At 39.6% G+C, this 18,995-nt stretch overlaps 2 protein-coding genes across 2 annotated transcripts in view; both read right to left on the bottom strand.

The window, feature by feature from the left end:
- The window catches only part of LOC132634793 (mitochondrial inner membrane protein OXA1-like), a 45,642-nt gene extending 27,787 nt beyond the window's left edge, over window positions 1-17,855 (bottom strand). Inside the window, exon 1 of the mRNA XM_060350878.1 lies at window positions 17,732-17,855. The gene's annotated coding sequence lies outside the window, so the exon portion shown is untranslated. The remainder of the gene's footprint in view (window positions 1-17,731) is intronic.
- On the bottom strand, window positions 542-17,870 carry LOC132634794 (mitochondrial inner membrane protein OXA1-like). Its single transcript, XM_060350879.1, has 10 exons — window positions 17,732-17,870; window positions 15,956-16,459; window positions 15,218-15,308; window positions 5,236-5,283; window positions 4,299-4,357; window positions 3,714-3,789; window positions 3,487-3,618; window positions 2,597-2,704; window positions 1,301-1,355; window positions 542-1,211 (listed from the first exon to the last, which is right to left on the bottom strand). The coding sequence occupies exons 2-10, from the start codon at window positions 16,441-16,443 to the stop codon at window positions 985-987; spliced, it is 1,284 nt and encodes a 427-aa protein (XP_060206862.1). The 5' UTR covers window positions 16,444-16,459; window positions 17,732-17,870; the 3' UTR covers window positions 542-984.
- Window positions 17,871-18,995: the final 1,125 nt, after the last annotated feature.

Genomic DNA, 18,995 nt, shown 5'->3' with positions numbered 1-18,995 from the left:
AATACTCGTTTACGAATAAATACAACAATAAGTACCCTATAAAATAGTGGAGATGTGTCTAAATTAACCTGGACTAATTTTAGTTAATTTTTTATTTAAGAAAAGACAGAAGCTTGATGGTTTTCCATTAATGATGAATAACCTAAACACTAATTCCACAACATACATTACATTCTAACACATATTACAATGCCTACAACGCACATAATGCTCCACCAAAAATACACTAACAGATGCAAGAGAGAGACTAATTACTGGAAAAAATTATATTGCTCTGACTCTCCAAAAATGACGTCGCATCCGTATCGGATCCTAAAAAAATACCCTATTTTCGGAGAATTCGACACGCACACGTAGACATTTCTGAAGAGTCCGAACAACATAGCTGCTGAAAACATACCTTTAGAAGGAGGAGGATTTAAGCAAGCAATATCAGACCTGAGTAATACAAATTCGCATCGCGTACCCAAGATCTTAAACTAAAGGATGAAGATCTCATTTATCCCCACCACATCCCTCGGTGGTAGCTAAAACACACCTCTTTTTGCAGCGAAGTTTCAACAAATTAGCATTAGAGTATTAATTTTGCCTCACAATTGCATGTAGCCTTGGAGACATCTGCCAATTACAGAAATAAGGCATAACATTACAAGCTCTCTAAAGGTACAATTCTTCAATTATGTCTGATGAGGAGAAATAAAGACATTATGGTCTCAAAAACTTGCCTACTCCCAAAACTATCGAGGGTGCAAACGCGCAAAATTGCCTAAAATCATTGAGCTTCTCTGCTCCGATTATTTCAACAAATACAGCTTTTAACTGTGTATATGCACTAGCGATAACCTACAACTAGCAGTCGAGTTTTTACCTATATCCCTCGTATTATTACCTCTTCTTGTTCTTCTTTCTTCCTTTCACTTCTTTCTCTAAACTTCTGATCCTTTGACTAAGAACCGATGATGCTGGTACTTGTTGACTCGTAGGTCATGATGTTTCTTCCACAGGAGGCGACGATAAAGCCGGTTGCTGTGATGCTGCTGCGTTCTGCTTTGCTGCATGCTGCTGTTCTGCCATGTGCTTTTGTGCTGCTCTATATTTCTCACGCATTTCGAAAAAAGGGACCGCCGGTTGCCCCGGTTTTTGTTTTGATGGAGGACTGGCAGGTATTATAGGAACACCCAGTGCCTTCTTGACCGCGTGATTTTTTATCACTGACACAAGATGAAAAGTGAGGCATGTTATAGAGATTGCATTTGCCATATTTCAGCAGGAATGAAAAGAATGAGCATAGTATACTAACCCAAACCATAGGAGAGTGAAAAAAGATTTGAGGTTATCCAGTAACAAAATATCGCCTGCAATTATTCAAATGTCATGGATGTTAATAATCCCGCTTTAAAAATAAATCATTATGAATAATAAACAAATACAATATATGAAACAGCATGTACAAGATTATGTTGCATATATGAACTCTTAAACAAACACGGCAGCAAGCGCGCACTCATACGCACAAGAAAAGCATGTACAGACAATAGTCAGTTAAATGAAACAAGCTTACGTATCACATGATAAGCAACATCCATAAATAAAATATGCATGCAAGATATAAACAATGTACAGGATTCCAAAATAACACCCAAATTTTTTACGGCAAAAGATGGATGATTCGTTCTTGATAAAACAATGCCTATTAATTATCTCCAAAAAATCCAGTGAGACACTAGTAGCAACATCCACATATGGCAATTCACACTGAAAATGGCTTTAACGAAGGCTCCAGCAAGTATTAGAAGCGCCTCTCTCTCTCTCTCTCTCCCCAACACATGCTTATAGTAGGCATGTGGAAAAGGTGCTTTACTTTCTTTTTTGCATGCTCAAAGACTAAAACCAAAATTACATAATCATGAAGACACGAGTGCAAGCAATTTATCAAACATAATGTCCATGTGAGATTAAAATTCAAGTAAAGATAGAATATTTAAAATGGTAAAATGGGTAAGGTAAAAAAAAAAAAAAAACACTTAGTATGTTTCAAATCCGGAAATGGACAAACATACAGATGGCAGGCCATCAAAGAAACTTACGAAAATAAAGAGGAACCAATTTAATTGTTCATCTTGATTTCCTTCACAAATCAGCCAATTCATCTTCAGAAAAGATCTAAATTGCCATCAAATATGAACATTAAAAAATTCAATTTTTGACAGGCGATAGCTTGTATTCTTCACCACCACCACCCCCCCCCCCCCCCCCGGCAACCACAAACAAAAAGAAAAAGGAATGCTGCTCTCAATATTTTAATCAATATCTACATATTCTACCATGCACCATATACAGACTTTTCATACAAGTCAAAGATATAAAACAAACTTGTGCATCAAAGGGAATTAAGGCTATGCATGTATCCACCAATTCAACCCAAAAAAAAGGGAATTTGGTTACAATTAGGAGACCACCAGGAAAAAGAACGAAGAGAAAAGGAAGTTCGCACATCATAAACTTCTAGAGAACACAGATTTTGTAGATTCATCATCATGTATAAAAATGACAAATAAACTATGAACTATTATAAACAAGTTGGTTGCATAACCACCTTAGGAAAACTAGCAGTTAATGGGATAGTAAGCCCAGCAAAACCCTGTGAAACATTTTTTATGGTTTTAGCAGCAGGATTTCCCTCCAATCCTTCTTGAGCATTGCACTACAAAAGAACAACTTCAGTTAACAAAATTGACCAGAATAATATGCTCTAAAGAACTTTTAAGAAAGACAGACAGCCGTTAATGATGGCTAGAGTATTGAACTTGATATCAACTAAAAGGAGAAAAGAGTTGATTAACTTGATGATGACATATTTTCAGGCATTGGTTCCGTCATCCTCTCTCTCTCTCTCTCTCTCTATCATTCCTTCTTTCTTTCTGTCTTTCTGTCTTTCTCTCCCTCTTTATTTTCTTTACTGCTCTGGTGCAATCTGAACAAATATCTTTAGTGATTCTATAAGATTACAACGGATCTCTGTTACAAAATTTTGAAGTTTTATATTCCCACTGTTTCAATTTGTTCGTCTTACTTTCCTTTTTAGTCAGTTTAAGAAAGAATGCCTCTTTCCTAATTTGGCAACTCGTTAATTCAAACTCCCATATGGCATGTTTAAGACAACAAGATTAAAGGGCATTTTGGTACATTATACATATCTTTAATCTAAGACCATAGGATTCAAAAGTCTTCTTTACTTTTTTAAACTCCGTCCCCAGTCAAACTAAGACAAACAAATTGAAGCAAAGCGAGTAACTTTTTTGTGACTACTTCTCCCTCTGTCTTCTTTCTTTATCAGTATTAGACATCTTCTCCCATTGAATCCAACACAACATCAAACGATCGCCAGTCATCCAGAATAATAATCCACAGGACCATAATTAGGATAAAGAATATTTAATGAAGCAGAAAAGAAAATTAATAGACTGAGATAAGTGATAACTTTACATCCACCGTTATCCAGAATGTCAAAGCCGTCAAAACTGGAAGGATATACATAGCATCTGGAGTACTTAGATCAGTAAACCAAAATGCTCCACCCGTTTTGAGAGAAGGCACATTGTCCACCATGTTCCTAATCTGCATTTTCGAGTGATACCATAAATGCCCAACTATGCAAGAGAGAGGGGATGGGGAGCAACCAACAGCATAGACAGCGATAGGATAAATCTTACAGCCATAAAAAAACTGACAAAGATCGGGCCTTGTATTAGTAGTCCCTTTAAGGGAGTGAATGAATTAACTCCATATCTGCCAACATGACATTGATTTAATAAAGACATTCATCATATCAAATATTTCACCGAAAGCATCATCAAATTTGGAAGTATGCGGTTGCAGTTACTTATATTTTACATCTGACTTAACACATTTAATCTTTAATTAACAAAAATGTGTGTTTTCAATCATTTTATGTAGGAAATATATCATATTTAGCTATTTTTAGAATTAGATTACCCACAAAGTAGATACAGACCGGCTCAAGAAAAGAAAAATATATAACACTAAAGGAAAAAGAAATAATTGGTGGACTAATCCATATGAGAAGCTAGTTAACTTTTCTAAAAATGGCAGAGTCGAGGTCGGCTCTCGGGAAGCCCGACTATTCCCCAGGTACCTCTATCCTCCAACCAGTAGAGCTACGGCGTAATTATATACACAAGGCTTTCATATGAGAAGCTAGTTAAATTCTTCAAGAATTTTTGGTCCAAAACAGGGCATACGGAAGTTCATTAGATCAACAAGGAAAAGTTGCTTACTCCCTCATTATTTCTTGCATTCTTTGTTGACCTTCAGCAACTGCCTCTGGCGCATGACCCTGTTAAAAAGTAAAAAGTTAAACCAACATAATACTTTTTGTAGGTAAAAATATAACAACATAATTCTTTTTTGAATAAGATATAACCACATAATTCTTGCTTCCGGAAGGGAAGGAAACACATGAGTTGCTTATAATTTGAGGCAAAAACTCCGACAGTAGAGAAGTCAAGTGAGTGTGGGCCTGTCCGTGCATGGATTAATTACTTAAGAGATGATAATAGGGAGAGTTTTAGAGTCTCAGAATCTTGTATAGAGCACAAATACTAAGTGTAACCATTAGGGGTGGAAAAATTAGCCCATGAAAACACAACCCGTCATTGCCCAACCCGCTCAAGTTTGGGCTGGTCATTGACCCGCCCATTTCAGCCCAACCCATTTCAGTCCATCAAAAGTTGGGCAGATATGTAGCCCAAATTGACATGAGAAATCTTGTCAAAATATTTCAAAACAATATTTTTTATTTGATATGTTAGACATAGCCATAGTTTTTTTTTTTAAAAAAAAAAGTAGTTTTTTAGGTACTAAAAATTATAGAAGAGCAAACAAGGAAACAAAAACTTATTAGTAAGAATTGGCTGGATTGAGTTATGACCCCTTTTTGGCCCATTTCAGCCCGAGTAACTTTTGGGCGGGTCAATAATCCCCCCCCCCCCCTATTAACTCAGCCCATTCTGACCCGACCAAATTCAGTCCAACCCGCCCATTGACGCCCCTAGTATCAATGGATTTTAAAGCAGTATCGGACAGTTTGGAACACATAAAATAATATTGTTTCAGATGTCAATTATGACCTACATGACACAGTAAAGAAATTAAGTACTTTGGCTAGCTCAATCAAACAGGAAAGAAGATGAGAGGAGACCCGTATCAACCTACCTTATTTTGCATCTCTTCTTTAATCTCTTCCAACTTTGGTCTTATAAGCTGCACAAGACATGCAAGTTAAGAAATGATCAATTAGTGAATGAAATGAAAATCATGGACAAAGATGGAGCACGGAGACTTTAGAAGGAAAAGTACCAGTCTTTTCATGTATATATCTATTGTAGTACTGTGTAGGAGAAAACTAGACCAACTATTAGAATGCAACGGATTCTACTGAGTGTAAAGCTGGTTTAACATAGTAATTCAGAGAAGCTTGCTTAGGTAAAGGTAAACATATCTTAGCTGATTTTAACAATCTCCGCAAATGAAATGAATAGAGAAATCAATACAGAAAGAAGAAATAAGAATCAACCATCAAGCACAACTTTTGGAAAAACAAAAGAATAACGAATAACATCTAGAGTCACGAAGATGTATTAAACCTTCCTTTGAATAATGCAAGTTCAAAGTTTTCTCTTTAATACAAAGAATCACTGACGAAAATTACTTAATGCCATCAACAATGGAACAGATTTGCCTGCTGCATCAACTGCATACTAAATGTTGGGACATGCCTTTCCTACTTCCTGAAGTTCGAGGAGAAATTTATTTTTGGCACAGAAAACTTGATCGGAACTGATTCAAATTCAGTGAATCCAGCTGGTCAAAGCCGTAACATATCAAGGATGCAAGATCTAGGGGATTTATGTAATACGAAACTATAACTACTAAAGAACAATCACATGTGAAAATAAAACTTGAATTAAACACAACAACAACAACAACAAGCCCAGTATAATCCCACTATGTGGGGTCTGGGGAGGGTAGAGTGTACGCAGACCTAACCCCCACCTTGAAAGGTAGGGCGGCTGTTTCCGAAAGACCCTCGGCTCAAGGGAGGAGAAAGAGAAAAAAAAAAAAGCAAGACAAGACAAAAGGTTAGATATGATCAAGCATACCGGAAACAATATGAAAGCAAGGAATAACAAAGCAAGTCATGGTAAAAGGGGAATTAACTGCTATAAATAACTATGAAAATGAAAACAATAAAAGTAAATAAGCCATTATAACCAACAGATACTCGCAGAAACTCGCAGAAAACAAGAGACAAGAAACTATAGAACAACATAACTACTCTTAAGGGAAGATAAACACGACTACCTACTATCCTTCTACCCTAATATGAGTCCTCCATACCCTCCTATCTAAGGTCATGTCCTCCGTAAGCAGGAAATGCGCCATGTCCTGTCTAATCACTTCCCCCCAATACTTCTTCGGCCTACCTCTACCTCTTCTGAAACCGTCGCTGGCCAACCTCTCGCACCTCCGCACTGGAGCATTTTCATCTCTCCGCATCACATGCCCAAACCATCTCAGCCTCGCTTCCCGCATCTTATCTTCCACTGAGGCTATTCCAACCTTGTCTCGGATGACTTCATTCCTAATCCTATCACTCCTAGTGTGCCCACACATCCATCGCAGCATTCTCATTTCCGCCACTTTCATCTTCTGAACATGAGATTTCTTGACTGGCCAACACTCCGCCCCATACAACATAGCTGGTCTAACCACCACTTTGTAGAACTTGCCTTTAAGTTTCGGTGGCACCTTCTTGTCACACAACACTCCGGAGGCAAGCCTCCATTTCATCCATCCTACACCAATACGATGTGTGACGTCATCATCAATCTCTCCATTTCCTTGAATAATAGACCCAAGATACTTGAAACTATCTTTCTTCTGTATGACTTGGGTGCCAAGCTTCACTTCAACGTCAGCCTCATGTACTATATCACTGAACTTGCACTCCAAGTACTCTGTCTTGGTCCTACTCAACTTGAACCCTTTAGACTCCAGAGTTTGTCTCCAAACCTCCAGCTTAGCGTTAACCCCGCTGCGAGACTCGTCAATCAGGACAATGTCATCTGCAAATAACATACACCATGGCACCTCACCTTGAATTTCCAGTCAATCCATCGATCACCAAGGAGAATAAAAATGGGCTAAGAGCTGATCCCTGATGCAGCCCCATCACTACTGGAAAGTGCTCTGAGTCTCCTCCCAAAGCCCTTACCCTGGTCTTGGCCCCATCATACATGTCCTTGATCGCCCTAATGTACGCCACAGGTATACCTCTAGCCTCCAAGCATCGCCATAGAACCTCTCTCGGCACTTTGTCGTATGCCTTTTCTAGGTCGATGAATATCATGTGCAAGTCCCTCTTCCTCTCCCTATATTGCTCCACCAGTCTCCGTATAAGATGAATAGCTTCTATAGTTGAGCGCCCCGGCATGAATCCAAATTGGTTCTCTGAGATAGACACGCCTCTCCTCACCCTCATCTCCACCACCCTTTCCCACACTTTCATAGTGTGGCTTAGCAGCTTGATCCCTCTGTAGTTGTTGCAACTTTGAATGTCGCCCTTGTTCTTGTACAATGGAATCATTGTACTACATCGCCATTCTTCGGGCATCTTAGTCGTCTTAAAGATGACATTAAAGAGTCGAGTCAACCATTCTAAACCAGCCCTGCCTGCAGTCTTCCAAAATTCCCCCGGAATCTCATCGGGCCCGATCGCTCTTCCCATACTCATCCTACGAACAACACCCTTAACTTCGTCAACCTTTATATTCCTACAATATCCAAAATCACGACACCTCTCGGAGTACTCCAAATCTCCCAACACAATATCTCTGTCCCCTCCATCGTTCAAGAGTTTATGGAAGTATGACTGCCATCTCCGTCTAATGAGAGCGTCCTCCACTAGTACCCTACCATCCTCGTCCTTGATGCATTTCACCTGATCCAAGTCACGCGCCTTCCTCTCCCTCACCTTGGCTAGTCTGTACAACTTCCTATCCCCGCCTTTGTCCTCTAGTTCTGCATACAGGCGTTCAAAAGTTGCGGTCTTTGCCGCCGTAACCACTAACTTTGCCTCCTTCCTCGCCATCTTGTACAATTCCCTATTCGTTCGCCTCTCTTCATCGTCCTTGCTGTCTACCAACTTCGCATACGCCACCTTTTTGCTTCCACCTTCTCTTGAACTCCTTCATTCCACCACCAGTCCCCTCGGTGCCGATCACGGCTACCCTTCGAGACCCCCAACACCTCTCTAGCTACTTCTCTAATGCAACTGGCCGTCCTATCCCACATATTGGTCGCCTCCCCACTACTCTCCCAGGCTCCCATAAAACTTGAATTAAACACATGAAATAAAAGTTATGTCAATCAAGTTTGAGAAACTATTCTAAATGTTTGATTTGATCCAAATGTGAAAATGCAGTTTTGACTATTTTATTCAGATCGAATGACATGTGAATTTCTAATTTCCTATTCCTAAATGCATATACATGCATAGCATAATATATCTCTTAGCTATATTATTGTTGCTCTCTTCAGAACCCATGGACACTAAGCTGCATATGTTAGGCTTTTGTGTCAGCATTGAACTGCCACCTAAGCATGATGAAGTTGCGCTGTACCTAACTTCAGGGCTCAAGCGCACCTTAAACAACTTCTAATCAACAAGAGGTTGGACCAATGAAATAATATGAGTCACTGGTTTAGCTTCACCTCATGTCCCAAGGGCTTAGTTCAAGTGGCAAAGCTTGAGGACTTGTATCTTAGGTCACATGTTTGGGCCCTGCACCATGCGACCTAAGCATGGTATTTAAGTGGAGAAGGGTAAAGGGGTGGATCCATTATCCCCGGGTTTCGAAGGCTGCGGTTGGTCCTAAGTGTTGGCTCCAGACGAATTTCTCACAACAACAACAACAACAAACCCAGTATAATCCCATCATGTGGGGTCTGGGGAGGGTAGAGTGTACGCAGACCTAACCCCCACCTTGCAAGGTAGGGCGCCTGTTTCCGAAAAACCCTCGGCTCGAGAGGAAAACAAGGAAAACAAGACAAAGGTCAGATAAAACCAAGCATATCGAAAACAATATGAAACTAAGGAATAACGAAAGCGAGAAAGTCATGGTAGGACAGTCTGGAAAGAAAAGAGCATTAACTGTTATAGCTAAATAAGATAACCAAAGTATACCTGCCCAATAGATATAAGCAGCAATCAAATGCAGAAATCAAATGGTAATAAACAAATGAGCAAAACTACGACTACTATGGTGAAAAGATAAGCCACCTAGGCTTCTATCTTAATCTGGGTCCTCCACAACCTCCTATCTAAGGTCATGTCCTCGGCGAGCTGCAACTGTGCCATATCTTATCTAATCACCTCTCCCCAATACTTCTTCGGCCTCCCTTTGCCTCTCCTGAAACCGTCCATAGCCAACCTCTCGCACCTCCGCACTGGAGCATCTGTGTCTCTCTTCTTCACATGCCCAAACCATCTCAGTCTCGCTTCCCGCATCTTGTCCTCCACCGATGTCACTCCCACCTTGTCTCGGATATCTTCATTCCTAATTCTATCCATCCTAGTGTGCCCACACATCCACCGCAGCATTCGCATTTCCGCGACTTTCATCTTCTGAACATGAAATTTCTTGACTGGTCAACACTCCGCCCCGTACAATAGAGTCGGTCTAACCACCACTTTGTAGAACTTGCCTTTGGGTTTTGGTGGCACTTTCTTATCACACAGCACTCCGAAAGCGAGCCTCCATTTCATCCACCCTGCACCACTACGATGTGAAACATCGTCGTCGATATCCCCATCTTCCTGTATAATAGACCCAAGATACTTGACGCTTCTTTTCTTTTGAATGGCCTGGGTACCAAGCCTCACTTCCCCGTCAGCCTCACGCGGCAGGCCACTGAACCTGCACTCCAAGTATTCTGTCTTGGTCCTACTCAATTTAAATCCTTTAGACTCCAACGTCTGTCTCCAGCCCTCCAGCTTATCGTTAACTCCATTGCGAGTCTCGTCAATCAGGACTATGTCATCCGCGAACAACATACACCAAGGCACCTCACCTTGTATTTGTCTCGTCAACTCATCCATCACCAGGGCGAATAGAAATGGGCTAAGAGCTGATCCCTGATGCAACCCCATCATAACAGGGAAGTGCTCTGAGTCTCCTCCTACCGTCCTTACCCTGGTCTTAGCTCCATCATACATGTCCTTAATCGCTCTAATGTATGCCACAGGTACACCTTTAGCTTCCAAGCATCTCCATAGGACCTCTCTTGGCACTTTGTCGTAGGCCTTTTCTAGGTCAATGAATATCATGTGCAAGTCCCTCTTCCGCTCCCTATACTGCTCCACCAATCTCCTTACAATATGAATGGTTTCTATAGTCGAGCGCCCCGGCATGAATCCAAACTGGTTTTCTGAAATAGACACACCTCTCCTCACCCTCATTTCCACCACCCTTTCCCACACTTTCATAGTGTGACTTAGCAGCTTGATACCTCTATAGTTGTTGCAGCTTTGAATGTCTCCCTTGTTCTTGTACACGGGAATCATTGTACTCCACCTCCATTCTTCCGGCATCTTCACTGTCTTGAAAATGACATTAAACAACCCAGTCAGCCACTCCAATCCTAATCTGCCTGCATTCTTCCAAAATTCCCCAGGGATCTCGTCAGGTCCGGACGCTCTTCCCCTGCGCATCCTACGAACAGCTCCCTTAACCTCCTCAACCTTTATACTCCTACAATATTCAAAGTCGCGACGCCTATCCAAGTGCTCCAAGTCTCCCAACACAATGTCTCTGTCCCCTCCTTCATTCAAGAGTTCATGAAAGTATGACTGTCATCTCTGTCTAATGCGAGATTCCTGTACCAGCACTTGACCATCCTCGTCCTTGATGCACTTCACTTGATCCAAGTCGCGTGCCTTCCTCTCTCGCCTTGGCGAGCTTAAATAGCTTTTTATCCCCACCTCTGTCCTCTAGTTCTGCATAAAGGCGTTCAAAGGCTGCCGTTTTAGCCGCCGAAACTGCCATCTTCGCCTTCTTTCTCGCCATCTTATACTTTTCCCTGTTCATCCGCTTCTCTTCATCATCCTTGCTATCTACCAACTTCACATATGCCTGCTTCTTTGCTTCTACCTTCCCTTGGCCTTCTCCATTCCACCACCAATCCCCTCGGTGCCCACCACGGCGGCCTCGTGAGACCCCCAATACCTCTCTAGCTGCTTCCCTAATGCAGCTGGCCGTCCTATCCCACATACTGCTTGCATCCCCCCTACTATCCCACACTCCCATAGCCATCAGCTTCTCCCCCATCTCTAGGGCACTAGACGGAGTCAAACTACCCCACCTAATCCTCGGTCGGTCATCCACGACCCTCTTCTTCTTCTTCCTTCTTATCTCCAAATCCATCACCAATAGCTTATGTTGGGTTGTAAGATTCTCACTTGGTATGACCTTGCAGTCTTTACAGAGGCCTTTATCATCTTTTCTAAGGAGCAAAAAGTCTATTTGCGTCGCAGCCCTCGAGCTACGGAAGGTTACCAAGTGCTCCTCCTTCGGGAAACTCGAGTTGGCTACCATCAACCCAAAAGCTTTTGCAAAATCCAGGAGTGAGACTCCTCCACCATTCCTGTCCCCGAAGCCAAATCCTCCATGCACCTCGTCATAACCCGTCGAAACAGACCCAATGTGCCCATTGAAATCTCCTCCTATGAATAACTTCTCAGTAGGCGGTATACTTACCACCACTTCGTCCAAGTCCTCCCAAAAGCGCCTTTTTATCTCCTCGTCCAACCCCACTTGTGGCGCGTAGGCACTAATAATGTTCAAGGTGAACCTTCCAACGACTAACTTAATCGCCATCATCCTATCATTGATCCTCCTAACCTCTACCACTTGATCTCTAAGCTCACTATCTACAAAGATCCCTACCCCATTCCTATACCTCGACTTGCCCGAGAACCAAAGCTTGTACCCGTCCACCTCCTTAGCTTTAGGTCCTACCCATTTAGTCTCTTGGACGCAAGCTATATTAATCCTCCTCTTCTTAAGAATCTTAACTAACTCTATGGACTTTCCCGATAAAGTCCCAATATTCCAAGACCCTACTCTCAATCTAGAAGCTCCCTCAACCCCCTTAGCCACCCCAACCCTGGCCCCCGATCCCAACCGAGAACATGACCCTAGTCTACCATCCCTCACCAAAGCCAGAAAAGCAAATATATGCTAGTGAAAGGATAATCTAAGATCAACGAAGGATCAATAGTAAAGCACAAGTTAGCAATAGTCTAATAGCAATGAAATAGGTATTTAATTAGGCGGAGCAAGCAGCATTTATAAGGCTAAAAGACAGGAAATGGGCTATTGGAGGTACCAACTCCAAGTAAATAAAACCTGTTCACCACTCTGTTTGCCGCCGGAAACGTTGTTCTCTGGCCGGAATCACTGTTCACCGCCAGGAACGGCAGGAAATACCTGTGCAGAAACTGCGCGGAAACCTACTGGTGGAGGATTTCTGGTCGCAGGGTAGAGGAGAAAGGCAAAGAGGAAAAAAAACAAACAAAGGAAGAAGGAAAGAAGCGAGAGAGAGAGAGAGAGAGAGATCTGGCCGGAAATACTGTTCGCCGGAGATACTGGTCGTCGGTGACAATTTGGGGGGGGGGGTGGCTTGGGGGGGTAGTTGGGGTGGGGGTGGGGGGGCTGCACTTACCGTTGGTGAGATGAGAGGAGAGAGGAGAGAGGAGAGAGAACACAAAAGTTACTACGAATTTCTCAGCTGACAAAAAAAAAAAAAAGGCTTCACCTAATATGATTGCTCGGTGTAATTTTAGAATCAGGTGCAGCACAACCACTATCCAACTGCTCTGCACCACTAAGCTTACATTACGCACAAGACTAAACACAAGAGAAACGCATATTAAGAAAAAAGGAGAGACCGCATGGTCTGTTAAATGAAGTGTCAAAGAACTAAGATAACTAAGATCACAAGGCTTCATTATAGTAAGTAGCATATCCTTCTTAGCTAGTTCTCAAATTCCACAGCAAAAGCAAGAGTAGTAGAGTACTGACCATGATTTTCGGAAAAGTTTTTCTTTGAATAGAAAGTTTTCATCCAACGTTTCACAAGGTAGAGGTAAGGTCTGCGTACACCCACCCTCCCCGGACCAAACCTATGGGATCACACTGGGTAGGTGGTTGTTGTTGTAGAAAGTTTTCATCCTGCTATCTCGAAGGTACTGCAGCTTTATCACTTAGTGCTTACAATTAGGGTCGTATCCAATGAATAATCTATGGGCTCATCTGAACCCATAGGTTTTGGCTTAAGCTATGTATATGTGCTAAAAATCCACTAAATATGAACTAATAATAGATTCTGAACCCAGTAAATTTGATGGAGGTGGTAGAATTACGAATCTGAACCCATAAAGCTTAAATCTTAGATTCGCCTCTGCTTACAATATCTACAGTTAAAACAAGAAGCTTGACACCACATTCCATTTACTTTTAGGTAACAAACTTTAGGAGTAGAAACTACCCTGCCTACAAGGAACTCTTTTCAATATAAAATTTTCAAAAAGTTTCAAGCAAATCCAGCATAGTATTAGGAATGTCAACCGTCTTCGTGTTCATTAATAAACTTTGTTAACTTAAAAAAAAGTAGAAATGTCGATGCATGTCTACATTTTTTCTTTTATTTCCCTTTCACTTTATTAGGTCAAGAAGTCATCAAACTAAGATCCAAAAGAAGGAAACGTAGCTTTTGCAGTCTGGTAAACTAGATAGCAGTATACCCCGCCTAACTTCCTAGACTTTGCAAAGACATACTTCCATTTTGTAGAAGAAACGCGACATAGAACAGAACCAGTTGACTTCAATTTAAATAACAAGTACAACTAAAAGGTTAAAAGTGATCCTGTTGAGCATGAGTGCTGTCATTATGAGATCATACAGCTCTTAAAATGAAAAAACTTGTGTTTTCAAATCAAGCTTGAGCAAGCAGGTATATCGAACAATTCAGTACAGCGCATTTCTGACTTGTACCAGGAGGAGGCATAGCTTCAACTCTTTAATGATGTGAAGCAAGCGGTTACCGCTTCAGTTGTTACTTCTTTCTATGTTGGTCGGACTCTTCAAAAATGTCAACGGGTGCATGTCGGATTCTCCAAAAGTAGTGTATTTTGGGAGAATCCGCCACGGGTACGGCATCCAAAGTGAAGAGTCCGCGCAACTTAGACTTCTTTGAGTCTCATGTGTGAGGAATTGGATCAATATCGACATGATTGTGTCTTGGATACTCAAATTAGTTACTCCCTCAATTCCACTTTATTTTGCACTATTTCCTTATTAGTCCGTTCACAAAAGAATGGCACATTCCTATATTTCTTTAATGAGAAGCTTTTATGGTCAGACAATTGCTATGACATGTTTAAGACCACAAGTTTCAAAAGATTTATAATCACACAAATGTTATGGCATGTTTAAGACCACAAGTTTCAAAAGTTTTCCTTTCTTTATTATACTTTGTGCTAAGTCACAGTACAACAAACAAAGCGGAGAGAATGGTATTTTAATTATAGTTTGATGATTATAGTACAATCAACCCTCAGGGGTTGGCCTGGTGGTAATTGGCTTGAGCCTTGGGGTGCTCCCTTTCAAGGTCTCAAGTTCGAAACCCACTGGGTGCAAACAATTTCTGAGGGCCATCGGACTGGGGTAAAACCCTGAATTACCCGTGGTGCACTTGCGGGAAACTCCTTGCCGAGGGCCTGTGCACCCCCGGGATTAGTCGGGGCTCAAAGAGACCCGGACACCCGGTGCTTAATCAAAAAAAATAGTACAATCAAACCTCTTTATAACAGGCATCATTTGTCTGGATATTTTTTGGCTGCTATAGCGAAATGTTGTTATAGAGCACGTATAATATAACATAATATGGAAGTCGATTCCAAAGAAAACTAGGCCGTTATATTGAGATGTTGTTATAGAGGATGACTGTTATAGAGAGGTCTGACTACTAAATTCATTGTGTTTGGTATAGTTATTTCACCAACTGCCTTAAGATGTTATTAAATAAACAAACTAAGACATGTAGCAAGATTAAGATGCACTCCAGAGCTTACCGTAAGTTTTGAGGTAGCCTTCAGCTGATTAATCATAAATGGAAGAGTCAACAACCGAATAATAATACTTGTCGCAATTATGGATCCCCACCTGAACAACATCAAAATTTTCAAATGATCAAGACCCTAAGAGTTGTCATTTATTAACTAGACAAAGCACAGAGACTGAATATAATCAAGAGGTGAATAACTATACCCTCCATTTCTCTTTCTTACTAAAGGGTGTATTTGGCATGGAGGAAAATGTTTTCCTACTGGGATGGAGGAAAATGGTTTCCTATTTACTCATATTTGGTTGGTTAATATTTTTCTGTAGGAAAACAAGTTCCTCAAATGTGGACAATGACTTCCCTAATGGAAGTAGGGAAAACAAGTTCCATAACTAACATTCCACATTGATTGGCTCCTCCCCACCCTCCAATGTAACCCCCCCCCCCCCCCGCCAAAAAACCCCTCCAACCCTTCATAGCCACAAAGCCCCACCTCATCCCCTATAGTGTTTGACTAGATTATCTTCAGATACTTTTGGGACAATAGTTTCTACTTACTTACCAAACACAAAAAAAAAAAAAAAAAAAAAAAAAAAAAAAAAAGAAGTAAGCAAACGGCTTATTTTCCAGGAAAAAAATTTCCGTCATACCAAACTCACCCTAAATCAATCTAACCAAACTGTAAAAAGACAACAAGAACATGTTTGTGATAACAGAAAAATTTAGAGGCAACAAAATTTACTCTTACCATTCAAGCCCAGTAAATACATGAACATAATCCATCAAATACATCAGTGCCTTCACCGGAAAAAAACAATCAGCAGCAGCAATTGCCACCTCGTTCACAGCTGGAGCTTGAGAAACTACAGCCTCCACAGCCTTATCAGCAAATACTTCAGCAACATCACTCATGTATTCTATTTTATCTGCTCCACCACCAATATCAGTTGACATATTCCGGGTCGAAATGGACCCATAACTCATCGGATTCATAAGGGCTGAAGCACAAAACCTCCTGTCTTGATATGGATTTCTTGAGCCAATGAAGCTGTTAACTCCACTTGCACTTACCATGCAACGGGATTGGGAAAAACTGGGAATTCCTGAATTTCCAAAAATGGGTTCCAGGCTTTTACAATCATCATCATCCTTATGAAAGTAAGAAAATGCAGGGGTAGCTCTCTGTTGCTGATAAAGAAGCTTCGCTCGCGTTGTTATGCTGCGCCAATAAGCCATTCTATAGATTTTCTTCCTTCATCAAACAAATTTAGCAGCAAACATTAGCATCCCACTTCACAGCATATACACAACATATGCACATATATAATACATCATAAAGATGAGAACTTTATAATCATTCATACGGCATAATAAAGAAAGAATAAATCCCAAAGATGAAAACTTAACAGTTATTCACACAGCAGACCACACAGAAACAATGAATCGAAAAGATTAGAATTTTACAGTCAATCACACAACATAATGCACAAACAAAAAAAACAAAAAAAAAAAAAAAAAAAAAAAACAAAAAACAAAAAAAAAAAAAAAAAAAAAAAATTGTAAAGAATCAGAGGTGAGATAAAATATCATACATAGCCAACCTATATACAGTATATACAACAACATATGCATCATAAAGATGAGAACTTTACATTTATTCGCACAAGTGCACAAGACAGTTGACATCCCAAAGAGGATACCTTTATTTATTTTTTGATTAAGCACCGGGTGTCCGGGTCTCTTTGAGCCCCGACTAATCCCGGGGGTGCACAGGCCCTCGGCAAGGAGTTTCCCGCAAGTGCACCACGGGTAATTCAGGGTTTTACCCCAGTCCGATGGCCCTCAGAAATTGTTTGCACCCAGTGGGTTTCGAACTTGAGACCTTGAAAGGGAGCACCCCAAGGCTCAAGCCAATTACCACCACCCTAAAGAGGATACTTTATAATAGTTCATACAACATAATACAGAGAAGATATACATCCTAAAAACGAAACATTTACAGTTCTTCACACAGCAAAATGCACAGAAACAGTGAATTCCAAAGATCAATTTATAAACAGATTTAACAGCAAATAGTAGCATCCCACATCATATATGCATCATATATAGGCAACCTTTACAGTATATACACAACATATGCATCATATATAGGCAACCTTTACAGTATATACACAACATATGCATCATAAAGATGAAACCTTCACGGTCATCCACACAAGAAAATACACAGAAATTAATCATAAAGATGAGAACTTTATATTCATTCACACAAAACAATTCATATCCTAAAGATGAAACTTTTACATTCATACACAATAAATCCTAAGATGAAAACTTTACAGTTAATCACACAGATATTTTACAGAAAGAATGAATCTTAAAGATTAAATTTTTACAGTCATTCACACAACATAATAATGAACAAAAAGAAGCAGAATTTGAATAGAATCAAAGCTCAGATCCCAGTTATTCTGATTAATGATTGGAAAAATAGATTAAAAGAAGTTTAAAAATTGAGACTTACAGTAGATATGTGACTCAAGAAGGTGAATGAATGAAGGGTTTATTGGGTTTTATGAAGTAAAAAAAAAAAATGCAGAGAAGCGAATTCTTGAATCGTTTTCTTTGTTTTCAGACAGTGTTTTTGGTTGACCCGTTAAGGTATCGGGGCTCCGAGGAGTGTTGTTCCCATATTTGGGGTATTTTTGACCTTTTACATGGTTAATATTTTGGATGTTGCACCCTGTGTTTTTAGCATATTCTTCTGCGAAAATGACCTAATAGTACCTATTTAAGACTCCATATTACAAAACAAAAGAATACTTTTCTTTATTAACAAAATTACAAAGTATACCAGATTTGAGCTTAATGAGATACCCACGATTTTAGACTTTTTTTAAGGAAGAAAATCTGATTTTAAATGTGTACTTAATTCTAGGATACTTACTTCGACTTCTTCTTCTTTTTAAAAATATTTTTCTCTCTCTTTCTCCCTCTATGATAGACACCATTTTCATACCTAAAATCCATCTTCTCTCCTAGTATAAATTTTCAAACCAATATTACAAAGTATTTTTGATTACTAACTTGTGTATTAATTGTATATAAAAATTGATTTGTATCGTTTTGAGATATATATGATCATTGTGTGTTTTGAAAATCTGTATAAATTATATAAACTGTAGTTTTAAAAAATGTTGAAAACTAATATATGTATGAAATGTGTACGGAGTCTGCTATATGCCATTTTTTAGATATATGCGGCACAATGTGTATGAAATGCGAACAAATTCGATATCAATTAGTCTTAAAAATGTAGAAAACTGATATGTGTATGAAATGTGAATGGAATTTGGTTTGTATCAATCGGAAAAATTATTATACATATATACTTTCTCATAATCTATACATACTTTGATTAGTTTTTATACAATTTATATGTTCTTTATCATAATCACAATATACATACAACTTTTTTACATATTTCATATGTAGAAATTATAACGAATTTATACATATTGCATACAAAAATTAATATATATTTATTTTTTAGTGTATGAACTTTGTATGGAATCTGGTTTGTATCAATTACAAGTTTATTATACTTATTTTTCTCAAAATTTATACATACTTTGATTAGATTTATACTATTTATATGTACTTTATAATAATCAAAATACACATACAATTTTTATACATATTTCATATATAAAAATTATAAGTATCTATACAGTTATACATATTGAATATGAAAATTATACATATATGTTTTTTGGTATATGAAATAT

This window comes from Lycium barbarum, chromosome 4 (assembly GCF_019175385.1).
Source record: "Lycium barbarum isolate Lr01 chromosome 4, ASM1917538v2, whole genome shotgun sequence".
NCBI classification, from domain to species: domain Eukaryota; kingdom Viridiplantae; phylum Streptophyta; class Magnoliopsida; order Solanales; family Solanaceae; genus Lycium; species Lycium barbarum.
The sequence above is the reverse complement of the archived record's forward strand: the minus strand, read 5'-3'. Positions and strand labels throughout refer to the sequence as shown.